This window comes from Lepisosteus oculatus, chromosome 7, assembly GCF_040954835.1.
Source record: "Lepisosteus oculatus isolate fLepOcu1 chromosome 7, fLepOcu1.hap2, whole genome shotgun sequence".
NCBI classification, from domain to species: Eukaryota; Metazoa; Chordata; class Actinopteri; order Semionotiformes; family Lepisosteidae; genus Lepisosteus; species Lepisosteus oculatus.
Window position 1 is genome coordinate 374750 of NC_090702.1, and position 12356 is coordinate 387105.

General features: G+C 66.5%; 1 protein-coding gene across 4 annotated transcripts in view; it reads right to left on the reverse strand.

Annotated features, from left to right (window-relative positions):
• The window catches only part of prr12b (proline rich 12b), a 31227-nt gene that overhangs the window by 5550 nt on the left and 13321 nt on the right, over positions 1-12356 (reverse strand). For 2 of the 4 annotated variants that reach the window (XM_069191761.1, XM_069191759.1), the window contains exons 3-10: positions 12163-12324; positions 7576-11573; positions 6464-6652; positions 5094-5634; positions 3818-4290; positions 2568-2684; positions 1849-1982; positions 387-832 (exon numbers count right to left, since the gene is read on the reverse strand). In XM_069191761.1, coding sequence (XP_069047862.1) covers positions 387-832; positions 1849-1982; positions 2568-2684; positions 3818-4290; positions 5094-5634; positions 6464-6652; positions 7576-11573; positions 12163-12324 — 6060 coding nt within the window. The remainder of the gene's footprint in view (positions 1-386; positions 833-1848; positions 1983-2567; positions 2685-3817; positions 4291-5093; positions 5635-6463; positions 6653-7575; positions 11574-12162; positions 12325-12356) is intronic. The other 2 variants (XM_069191760.1, XM_069191762.1) reach the window with 2 other exon arrangements.

The window sequence follows — 12356 nt, forward strand, 5'->3', positions numbered from 1 at the left end:
CTGGACACTCCAGTACATTAACACTGCACTGAGAGAGAGAGAGGGGTTCATACAGACACACTGACTGGACACTCCAGTACATGAACACTGCACTGAGAGAGAGAGGGGTTCATACAGACACACTGACTGGACACTCCAGTACATTAACACTGCACTGAGAGAAAGAGGGGTTCATACACACACACTGACTGGACACTCCAGTACATTAACACTGCACTGAGAGAGAGAGAGGGGTCAATACAGACACACTGACTGGACACTCTAGTACATGAACACTGCACTGAGAGAGAGAGGGGTTCATACAGACACACTGACTGGACACTCCAGTACATGAACACTGCACTGAGAGAGAGAGGGGTTCATACAGACTCCAGGCTCTCACTCACCCTCCTCGTCACTAGGCGGCTCCGGGGACGAGTCGGACTCAGAGGAGGAGGGCACCTCCTTCAGCCACTTCTTCCTCTTCTTGGGCGGCGGCTCGGCCTTCACCCTGGGGACGCGAGGAGCTCGGGGGCGCTCGGCCGCCTTCCTCTCCGCCTTCCTCTCCTCCCGACCTCGGCGCTCAGCGCCGCTCCCTCGCCTCTCCGGCGGCTGTCTCCTCTCCTTCTCCTTCTCCTTCTCCCGCTCCCTCTCTCTCTCCTCTCTCTCCCGCTCCCTCTCCTTCTCCCTCTCCCGCTCCTTCTCCCGTTCCCTCTCCTTCTCCTTCTCCCTCTCCCGTTCCCTCTCCCTCTCCCGTTCCCTCTCTCTCTCCCTCTCCTCCCTCTCCACCCTCTCCACCCGCGGGGGGGTCTGGCTGCGGGGCAGGGGGGGCGGTTTCGGGATGGACTGCCGCCTGCTGGGAGAGAGCAGAAGAGGAGAGAGGGAGGGGGAGAGAGGGGAGGAGAGAGGAGAGAGGGAGACAGAGAATGGGTGAGCACTGAGAACAGGTAACAGAAGGACAGAATCCTTCACTGGGAGCTGCAGCCTGAGCCCAGCGCTGTTCAGTGTGTCTGTCAGTGAGCAGCCCCTGGTCTCACTGCATGACACACAGATCGAGTTCCTGCTCTGCGCAGATGACCTGGTCCTGCTGTCGCCCACAGAGCAGGGGCAGCAGCAGAACCTGGCACTGCTGGAGCAGGACTGTCAGACCTGGGCACTGCCAGCCCATCTGGACCCAGAACAGCAGAGCCTGGCACTGCTGGAGCAGGACTGTCACACCTGGGCACTGCCAGCCCATCTGGGCCCAGAACAGCAGAACCTGGCACTGCTGGGGCAGGACTGTCACACCTGGGCACTGCCAGCCCATCTGGACCCAGAACAGCAGAGCCTGGCACTGCTGGGGCAGGACTGTCACACCTGGGCACTGCCAGCCCATCTGGACCCAGAACAGCAGAGCCTGGCACTGCTGGGGCAGGACTGTCACACCTGGGCACTGCCAGCCCATCTGGACCCAGAACAGCCTGGCACTGCTGCAGCAGGACTGTCGGACCTGGGCACTGCCAGCCCATCTGGACCCAGAACAGCCTGGCACTGCTGGAGCCGGACTGTCGGACCTGGGCACTGCTGGGGCAGGACTGTCGGACCTGGGCACTGCCAGCCCATCTGGACCCAGAACAGCAGAGCCTGGCACTGCTGGGGCAGGACTATCACAACTGGGGCAGGACTGTCGGACCTGGGCACTGCTGGGGCAGGACTGTCGGACCTGGGCACTGCCAGCCCAGAGTCACGGTTTTCCCGTGACAGAAGAGAGATCAGAGTGAGACAGAGTGGGGCAGACTGACAACAGGCGTCCCACCCCCCCCCCCCCCGCTGTGCGGGCTGGGGGTCCCGGCGAGGGGTGTGACGCCTGCGGGCGGCGGGGGGGCGGACCTGAGCGCCTGCAGGGGCCGGTGCCAGGGCTTCCGCGAGCAGACCCGCACGTAGTCCTTCTTGTTGACGTTCTCGAGGAACTTGACGTAGAGGCGCTGGTAGCGGTTCTTGGCGTCTCCGAAGTAGCCCAGGTACTGCGGAGAGGCGGGGACAAGGTCATTGGGCGCAGGCGGAGATCCCACACAGCTCTGAAAGGGGAGGACACTGCAGAAGGGAGCTCTTAGGCCAGGTCCATTCTCAAGGACCCCGGTCATCCCAGTCACAAACTGGTTTCCCTCCTACTGTCCGGTAAACGGTACCGAAGCATTCGGACCAGGTCCAACAGACTACAGGACAGCTTCTACCTCCAGGCAGTAAGACTGCTCAACAGCCCGCCTGCAGCTCCTTCAGCAGGTCACCTGTGACGGCTACAGGGACACACAGTCTCCACTGTCTTCAGCACAACCCCACTACTTGTATATTCTGCACACACCCTGGACACACAGCAGCTCGACTCACACTGAGTTTTATTCCATCTCTATTGCATCTATTATCATGTACCCTTATTTTCGTAAGCTTAATTGAGTGATTTTCGTGTTTCTTGTGATTTTTGTGAGCTCGCAGAAAAGACATTTCATTGCCAGCAACTACGGCTGCACGCCGTCTTGCTGTGCGTTTGATCGAGAAACGCGATTCGACTGTGATTCGGTCTGATCCGAAGGCGAGGAGCGGGGCCTCACGTTGCTGGTGGCGCAGAACTGCCTCTGCCCGTCCTTGATCTCGGGGGTGAACTTCTGCAGCAGAGCCTTCTGCACGCGCCAGATAGGGGGTGGCTCCCGGCCCGTCTGCAGAGCCAGCTGGCAGGGGGCGACAGAGAGCGGGAGAGGGGTGAGAGGGGGGAGAGGCGGAGTGAGGCAGAGTGAGACACAGAAAGGAGTGAGACTCAAACAGGAGGGTGAGACAGAGTCAGAGGGTAGTGAGACAGGAGTGAGAGAGGACTGAGACAGGAGTGAGCAGGCAGTGAGACAGTGTGAGAGGGGGGCGAGACAGGAGTGAGGAGAGAGGAGTGAGACAGAGTGAGAGGGGAATGAGAGAGGAATGAGATGAGTGAGAGGACTGAAACAGGAGTGAGCAGGGAGTGAGACAGGAGTGAAACGAGTGAGACAGGAGTGAGAGGGGAGTGAGACGGGAGTGAGAGGGGAGTGAGACGGGAGTGAGGAGAGAAGAGTGAAATGAGTGAGACAGGAGTGAGACGAGTGAGACAGAGTGAGAGGGGAGTGAGACAGGAGTGAAACGAGTGAGACGAGTGAGGAGAGAAGAGTGAAACAAGTGAAAGGGGAGTGAGATAGGAGTGAGCAGGGAGACAGGAGTGAAACGAGTGAGACGAGTGAGGAGAGAAGAGTGAAACAAGTGAAAGGGGAGTGAGATAGGAGTGAGCAGGGAGACAGGAGTGAAACGAGTGAGACAGGAGTGAGCGGGGAGTGAGACGAGTGAGACAGAGCGAGAGGGGAGTGAGACAGGAGTGAAACGAGTGAAAGGGGAGTGAGACAGGAGTGAGCAGGGAGTGAGACGGGAGTGAGATAGGAGTGAGACGAGTGAGACAGAGTGAGAGGGGAGTGAGACAGGGGTGAAACGAGTGAGACGGAGTGAGACAGGAGTGAGAGGGGAGTGAGACAGGAGTGAGCAGGGAGTGAGACAGGAGTGAGAGGGGAGACAGGAGTGAAACAAGTGAGATGAGTGAGAGGGGAGTGAGACAGGAGTGAAACGAGTGAGAGGGGAGTGAGACAGGAGTGAGAGGGGAGTGAGACAGGAGTGAGCGGGGAGTGAGACAGGAGTGAAACGAGTGAGACGGAGTGAGAGGGGAGTGAGACAGGAGTGAAACGAGTGAGACGGAGTGAGAGGGGAGTGAGACAGGAGTGAGAGGGGAGTGAGAGGGGAGTGAGAGAGGAGTGAGGGGAGTGAGACGCAGCCCGCGGCGCTGGCCGGGTACCTTGAGGGCGCCGATGTCCTCGGTGCGCACCACGAACTCGTCCCTCTCGCGGAAGATGCCCTCGCCGCCGCTCTCGCTCTCCTCCTCCTCGCTCTCGCCCGCCACGGCCGCGCTCTCCTGCTTCTTCGCCAGGTGCAGGGGCCGCGAGTCCGGGGGCTCCTCGGGGGTCTCGGGCGAGGGCGGCGAGGGCGGGGGGGCCGGAGGCGAGGGCGGCGGGGGCTCGGAGGGGGGCTGCGGCGCCGGCGGCGGTGGGGGCGGGGGGCTGGCGGCGGAGAGCAGGGGGGGTGTCGGGGCAGGGGCCAGGGCAGGCGGGGGAGGGAGGGGCAGGGAGGGGGGGGCGGGGGACGGAAGGCAGGGGGGGCTGGGGGCGCCGGTCTCCTGGTCGTCTCCTCCGGCTCCCGGCTCCCCCCCGCAGGGCAGAGGGCTGGGAGTGGACACAGCGGGGGGCAGCTCTGGGGGCGCCTCGGGTGACCCTGGAACAGCCAGAGGGGACAAGCACGGTAGTGCCCAGTGGGGTACTGGTCAGCACTGCTGAACTGAAGTGCCCAGTGTCAGTGTGCTGGAGTGGCCAGTGGTCAGTGTCAGTGTGCTGCAGTGTCCAGTGGTCAGTGTCAGTGCGCTGCAGTGAGCAGTGTCAGTGTGCTGGAGTGTCCAGTGGTCAGTGTCAGTGTGCTGGGGTGTCCAGTGGTCAGTGTCAGTGTGCTGCAGTGTCCAGTGGTCAGTGTCAGTGCGCTGCAGTGAGCAGTGTCAGTGTGCTGGAGTGTCCAGTGGTCAGTGTCAGTGTGCTGGGGTGTCCAGTGGTCAGTGTCAGTGTGCTGCAGTGTCCAGTGGTCAGTGTCAGTGCGCTGCAGTGTCCAGTGGTCAGTGTCAGTGTGCTGCAGTGTGTCCAGTGGTCAGTGTCAGTGTGCTGGGGTGTCCAGTGGTCAGTGTCAGTGTGCTGGGGTGTCCAGTGGTCAGTGTCAGTGCGCTGCAGTGTCCAGTGGTCAGTGTCAGTGTGCTGGAGTGTCCAGTGGTCAGTGTCAGTGTGCTGGAGTGTCCAGTGGTCAGTGCCAGTGTGCTGGGGTGTCCAGTGGTCAGTGTCAGTGCGCTGCAGTGTCCAGTGGTCAGTGTCAGTGTGCTGGAGTGTCCAGTGGTCAGTGTCAGTGCGCTGCAGTGTCCAGTGGTCAGTGTCAGTGTGCTGGAGTGTCCAGTGGTCAGTGTCAGTGTGCTGGAGTGTCCAGTGGTCAGTGTCAGTGCGCTGGGGTGTCCAGTGGTCAGCGTGTCTCCATGTCTTTACCTTGCACTGCCTGGCTCCTGTCCATCTCCAGTCCCTGCTCGGGCTGGGGCTCGGGCTGGGGCTCGGGCTGGGGTTCGGGCTGGGGCTCGGGCTCGGTGTCCGGCTCGGGCTCGGGCTCGGGGGGCGGCGGCGGCGGCGGCGGGGGGGCCGCGAGGGGCTGCGGCGTGTCGTACAGCGCGGAGATGGCCGAGGAGATGCTCTTCTGCAGGTCCTGGTTCTTGCTGACCGAGTCCTCCTCGTCGGACGAGAAGGAAGGCAGCGTCTCCAGGTTCCTCTTCAGCTCCTCGTCCAGCCGCTTGCAGGGGCTGGGGCACCCCCCCAGCGACAGCGCCCCCTCCCCGTCCGCCACCTCCCCGAAGGCCGGCGCGGGCGGGGGCGGGGGCGGCGGGGGCGAGGGGCGGCCCCCCGGCTTTCCGGGCGCGGGGGGCTCCCCGCCTGCGCCCCCGCCCCCGCCGGGCAGCTGCTGCCTCTTCCCGGACTTGAGGAAATCCAGGAACGAAGCCATGAACCCCGACTTCATCTCCGGCTGCTTCTCCTCCACCTGGGAGAGAGAGGGGGGTCGCAGCACATGAGCCCCATGGAGCTGAGAGCCCCCAGGGCGGGACCCCAACAGTGCTGGGACCCCAACAGTACAGGGACCATGTAGAGCAGAGACCCCCACAGGGCTGGGACCCCAATAGTACAGAGACCCCACAGTGCTGGGACCCCAACAGTACAGGGACCCCACAGGGAAGGAACCCCGACAGTACGGGCACCCTGTAGAGCAAAGACCCCCACAGGGCTGGGACCCCAACAGTACAGGGACCCCACAGTGCTGGGACCCCAACAGTACAGGGACCCCACAGGGAAGGAACCCCGACAGTACGGGCACCCTGTAGAGCAAAGACCCCCACAGGGCTGGGACCCCAATAGTACAGGGACCCCACAGGGCAGGGACCCCAACAATACAGGCACCCTGTAGAGCAAAGACCCCACAGGGCTGGGACCCCACAGGGCAGGGACCCCACAGGGCAGGGACCCCCCTGAGACCACAACCCCCAGGAGAGCAGAGACCCCCCCCCAGCGCTGATAGTTCATGTGGAAGAGGGATGACTGTGAGTCTCTTTGCCCCACTGTGGAGAACAGAGCAGAGGACCAGCCTGACAGCTGCTGCCGGCCAGGTCTGCTAACCAGGGGAGCAGATGCCTTTCCATCAGGTCGCCACCAGGGGGCAGCACTGAACTACAGGCGCCTTGTCTCGGGTCGCCACCAGGGGGCAGCACTGAACTACAGGCGCCTTGTCTCAGGTCGCCACTAGGGGGCAGCACTGAACTACCAACACCGAGGGGCACCAGGATAGGGGGCAGTTGTCGGCCTACAGTGAGACTCACCTCCTGGACCTTCTGCTTAATCTTCTCCTGGGTTCTGTTCAGGTCCAGAACGGGACCGGTGGAGCTGGGACTGAGGCCCAGGGGAGCTGAGCCCCCAGAGCCGTCTGACAGAACCGGGTCAGAACCGCCAAGTGGGTCAGTGCGCAGCAGGGTGTCTGAGGGGGGGTTTGGGGGCAGGGGCAGCTTGATCTGTACAAAACACAGGGGGGGGGCAGATAGAGGAGAGAGAAGAGGAGGGAGGTGGAGAGAGAGGTAAGAGAAGGGAGAGAGGAGAGGAGAGAGGAGAGAGTGGAGGGAGGATGAGAAAGAGGAGAGACAGGGAGAAAGACAATAGTGCTCAGTTAGAACTACTCTTAAAACATGGAAACGAAGAGTCACCCACTGGGAACGAAGAATAATAATAATAATAATAATAATAATAATAATAATAATATTAACTCCTCACACTTATATAGCGCCTGCCTGCACACCCCACTCAGAGCTCTTTACAGCTCATGGGGATCCCCTGCACCCCCACCTGGATGATGCTCCAGTCCTCTCACACACACCAGCTCTCAGTGGGAGGAGAGCAGAGGGATGGAGCCAGTTCAGAGAGGGGGGTTATTAGGAGGCCATGAGGGGTAAAGGCCAGGGGGGAGTTTGGCCAGGACACTGGGGTGACACCCCTACTCTTCTCGAGAGGCACCCTGGGATTGTTCACGACCACAGAGAGTCAGGACCTCGGTTTGACGTCTCATCCGAAGGACAGAGCCTGTTTACAGTCTAGTGTCCCCGTCACTATACTGGGGCATCAGGACCCATACAGACCGCAGGGTGAGCGCCCCCTGCTGGCCCCACTAACACCTCTCCCAGCAGCAGCCTCAGCTCTCCCAGCAGTCTCCCCTCCAGGTACTGGCCAGGCCCACACTGCTGGGCTCCAGTGGGGCTGTGAGCTGGGAGCTGCAGGGCGAGGGGAACAGGGAGCGGGGGAAGATAATTAGCGTCGCGCAGCCGTCTGATCTGCCCCCGTGCCCTCACACCCCCTGAGCCTCCCCAGACGGCCCTCTCGGCCGCCCCCTCCGCCTCGCCCCCGGGCTGGCCCAGGGCAGCGGTCACCCCGAGTCCCGGCTCACCTTGATGGGCCTGATGGGCTCCAGCTTGCTCTGGGGGTCTCCCTCCAGGCCGCCGCCGGCCCCCGGCGGCTCCGCGCCCTCCTCCTTCCGGCCCCGGCCCCGCCCTCGGCCGCGGCCCCTCTTCGGCTCCGCGGCCCCGGCGCTCAGGCCCCCGTGGGGCTCGGGGAGCGGCCGGATGCGGGGGCGGCCCCTGGGCCGGGGGGGGCCCTCGCGTTTCGGCTTGGTGGGCTTGCGGCCCCTCTTCTTGGGGCCCTCGGGCAGCAGGGCGGGGCCCGGGGGCGGGGGCCCCAGGGAGGGGTACCCGGCGGAGTGGCAGAAGTCGAGGTCCCCCATCAGGGGGCTCAGGCCCGCGCCCCCCCCGCCCCCCCCGCCCCCGGCCTTGCGGCAGCTGGACACCAGGTCGGGCAGCAGGTCCGGCAGGCGGCGGCTGTTGAGCCGGATGTCGGCGGGCACGTCCGCCTTGTCCTCGTCGTCCTCGAACTCGTACTCCTGCGCGTAGCTCTTCTTGGGGGGCGGCTGGCCCTGGGGGTCCCGGCGCTGCTTCAGCAGGTGGAAGGAGCTGGTCTTCAGCAGCTTCTTGGGGCGCGAGGAGCAGAAGATGGGCGAGGTGAGCCCCCCCGCGCCCCCCGCGGCCCCCGCGCCGCCCCCGCCCAGCATCTTGGCGGCGGAGGAGTCCCCCGCGGCGCCCAGGCCCAGCCCCCCCGGCGGCGCCGCCGGCTGCGACTGGATCAGGCCCAGCTGCTCGGCGTTGACGGTGGAGGGCAGCTCGTGGGCCTTGAGCGAGTCCAGGTCCAGGTGCATGGCGCCGCCCGGCTCCGCCAGCCCCCCGCAGTAGGGCGCGTAGCCGCCCTCGCCGGGGCCCAGCAGGTCGTAGCCCCCGCCGCCGCCGCCGCCGCCGCCCCCGGGCCCCGCCTTCACGCCGTCCAGGCCCTCCTGCCCCCGGCGGCCCTCGGGCCCGTCCGGGCCGGCGCCGGCGCCGCAGCTGGGCTTGTAGTCGTCGCCACAGAACATGTCCTCCATGCTGGGGAAGAAGGCGCGGTCCTCGTCCTGCAGCAGCGCGTCCGGGAAGCAGATGGACGTCAGCGGCACGAAGCGCGAGGGCGGCGGCTTGGCGCCCGGCCCCCCCTTGCCCGGCGGGCTGGCCGGCCCGAACTGGTGCGCCTCCTTCAGCGGGTCGCCCTCGCCCTCCCGCGCCCCCAGGTGGTGGTGGTGATGGTGGGGGTGGGGGTGGTGGTGGGGGTGGTGGTGGTGGGCGTGGGGGTGCGAGTGGGGGTGCGGGTGGGCGTGGGGGTGGGCGTGGGGGTGCGGGGGGGCGGGCAGGTGGTGCAGGTGCCCCGGCAGGCCCAGGTCCGACTCCGACAGGAAGTCGTGCAGGTCGGGGTGCCGGTGCTGGCGGTGCCGGTCGCCCCCCGCCGCCCCGCCGCCGCCGCCGCCCCCCCCGGCCCCCTCCGCGCTGGCCGGCTGCGAGAGGGCGGGGTCCAGCAGCTCCAGGGAAGGCTGGGGCCCGGGCGTCTGCGGCCCGCGCGCGCGGTGCGCCTGCAGGTGGGCCTCCAGCGCCTGCGACTGCGACTGCAGCTGCAGCTGCAGCTGCGAGGACGGGCCGTCGCCCGGCGTCTGCGCAGACGGGGGCTCCAGGGGCTTGCGCGCCGTGTGGGACAGCACCGACTGCAGCAGGTGGGCCGGGGCGGGGGGCTGCTGCTCGGGGGGGGAGTCCAGGAGGTTCAGGGGCGTGTGGGGCGTCTGCTGCTGCTGCTGCTGCTGCTGCTGCTGCTGGGAATGCTGGGACTGCTGGGACTGCTGGTCGGGGGTCTTGCGCAGGTAGGGCAGGTCCGCCTGATCGGGGGGCTTCTTGAGGTCGCCGTGGGGGTGGTGCTGCGCGTGGGGGTGCGCGTGCGGGTGCGGGAGGGGGTGGGCGTAGGGGTCTCCCCGGCTGTAGTGCACCACGGAGCCCAGCGAGTCGTGGTGGTGCTGGGGGTGGGGGTGGGGCAGGCCGTGGCCGTGGGGGTCCCTGGCGGCGCCCCCGGCCCGGTCGCCCTTCTGCTTCTTCAGCGACAGCTCCAGCTGGCTCTCCAGGCTGCCCGCGGCCCCGCCGCCCGCCGTGGCGCTGTTGGTGCGGATGACGCTCTGCAGGTGGTAGCGCTCCTCCGAGCTCTTGCCCAGCTCGTAGGCCAGGCCCTTGGGGCCCTCGGGGGCCGGGGCGGGGGGCGCGGGCTGGGGCGCGGGGCTCTGCGCCTGCAGCAGGTGCTGGATGAGGAAGTCGTCGTCGTCCTCCTCCTCCTCCTCGGGGGGCCGCTCCACGCCCAGCATGTCGGGCTCGGGCTTGGGCTTGGGGGCGTGGTAGGGCGCGGGGCCGCCCCGGGCGTCGGGGTACCCCTGCGGGGAGGCCAGGAAGGCGGGGGACAGCACGGAGGGCAGGTACTTGCCCCCGCCCGGGGACTGGGCGGGCCGGGGGGCCGGGGAGGGCAGGCCGCCTCGGATGATGCCCGAGGAGCCCGAGGGGGAGGGGCTGGAGTCCGGCAGGTGGTAGGAGCCGCCCCCCCCGGCCCCCGAGCCGCCCCCGCCGCCGGCCGAGCCCGAGCTGCCGCCCCCCGAGCCCCCCCCGCCCGCGGAGCCCCCCAGCAGGGCCGGGGAGTGCCCGGGGCCCCCGTAGCCCAGCGACGGGCTGCCGGCGCCGCCCAGGGGGGCGGGCATGCCAGAGTACGCCGAGTCGGCGCCGTACACCACCTCCGCCGGGAAGCTGTAGCCCTTGCCCCCCCCGCCGGCGGAGCTCAGGTCCTGGGCCTGCGGGGAGCTGAAGCCCCCGTAGGGCTGGGCCAGGTGGGCGGCGGGCGGCTGGCCGGGCGAGTAGGAGGAGGAGGAGGAGGACTGCGGCGGCGTCTGGCCCGCCAGCCCCGGGCTGGGCTTGACCGCCGCCGGCGAGCCGTAGCCCGACAGGCAGGGGGGCTTGGGGGCGGGCGGGGCCTGGGACACGGAGGAGGAGGAGGACGAGGAGGAGGAGGAGGACGAGGAGGGGGGCGGCGGGGGCGGCTGCTGGCGGGAGGGCGGGGCGGGCGCGGCCGAGGAGGCCGAGTTGGGCACGGAGGAGGCCGAGGAGGAGGAGGAGGAGGAGGAGGACGAGGAGGAGGAGGAGGCGGAGGGCGGCGTGTGGGGCTGGCGGGACGAGGAGCCCGAGCCCGACGAGGAGTAGCCGCTGCTGGAGCTGCTCTTGGAGGCCTTGGCGGAGGAGGAGGAGGAGGAGGAGGAGGGGGCGCTGGTGTAGGCCGGCTGGATGATGGGCCGGTAGCCCTGCTCGGCCCGCGAGGCCTTGGGCTCGGCCGAGGGGCTGTGCTCGCCCAGCGGGCTGCAGGACACGGCGGCGTGCCGGTGAGGGGGCAGCTGCTGGTACCCCGCCGCGCCGCAGCTCAGGTAGTGCTGCAGCGAGTGCGGCTGCGCCGCGGGCCGCTGGTAGTGCTTGATCACGCTGTCCTGCCGCGGCACGGCCCGCTCCAGCCCGGCGCCCTGGTGCGGCGGCGCCGAGGGGAACACCGAGGCGTTGTACAGCTGGGTCGCCTGCTCGGGCAGCTGGGACGACAGCAGGTTGAACTGGGGGGGCGGCAGGTGGCGCGCGGAGGAGCCGGACGCGCCCTGGGGCGGCGGCGGCGGCGGCGGCGGGGGCGGCGCCCCCCCCGGGTCCTGGCCGCCCCGGTAGGCCGAGCCCTGCGAGGACAGCAGGCGGTCGAACCCGAGGCCGGAGGGCTGGGGCGGCGTCTTGATGTGCAGCAGCGGGTCGTGGGGCGACAGCAGCCCGTTGGAGGTGGGGCTGAAGGTGGGGGTGTCCTGCAGGGACAGGGACGGGGCCACGCCGGCGAAGCCGCGCCCCGAGAAGGAGGCGGGGTGCTGGTAGGCGGACAGCGCGGAGGAGGTGGGGAAGGTGCCGGAGCCCGGGAGCGCGCCGGAGATGAAGAGCTCTGCCGGGGCTGGAGTGTGCATCGCTGGAAAACAGACACGGTCACTGCAGCCTCGGGGGAACACAAGCAGGAGAGAGCGTGAGCCGGCGGCCGCGGGGAGTTCGCATGCTCTCCCTGGGCTGGCGTGTGAGTGTGTGTGTGTGTCTCTGTGCGAGAGTGTGTGTGTCTTGAACTTGAACTTGAACTTGAACTTGAACTTGAGCTTTACTGCCGTATGTGACCGGTACTGGTACAATGGGATCCTTACTGACAGAAAGTCTCTCGGTTGTAAAACCAGTGTAAAAAACAAGACAAAGTGCAGACAGTGCATCAAGACAATGTTCAAACAAACAGTAGACAATGTGCAAGTAAACATGCAGACAGTTTGAATGTGAACAATACAGACGTGTAAACAGTGACTGGAGATGTGCGACAGATAAGAAATCATAAACATATAAATCACATAAATCTGTGTGAGTGTGTCTGTGATGGACTGGTGTCCTGTCCAGGGTGTCCCCTGCCATGCACCCCTGCTTGCTGGTACAGACTCCACCCCCCCGCGCCCCTGTACTGGACACTGCGGGTGATGCAAACAGATGGATGCAGAAACTATCGGCTCGGCCAAGCTGCCCAGTCCACACGCCCTGGCAGCCCTGCTTACCTGTCTGCCAGGAGGGCGTCCTGAACTGGGAGAGCAAGGAGGACGCAGAGGGGCCCGGCTGGGGACCCCGAGACTCCAGGGCGGAGATGAGGTTCATCACTGACGCGTCAGGGGCCGCAGAGCTGGGGTGATGGAGCCCCGTGTCAAAGAGCCCAGACAGACCTGACAGGGTCAACACAGGGCACAGAGAGTCA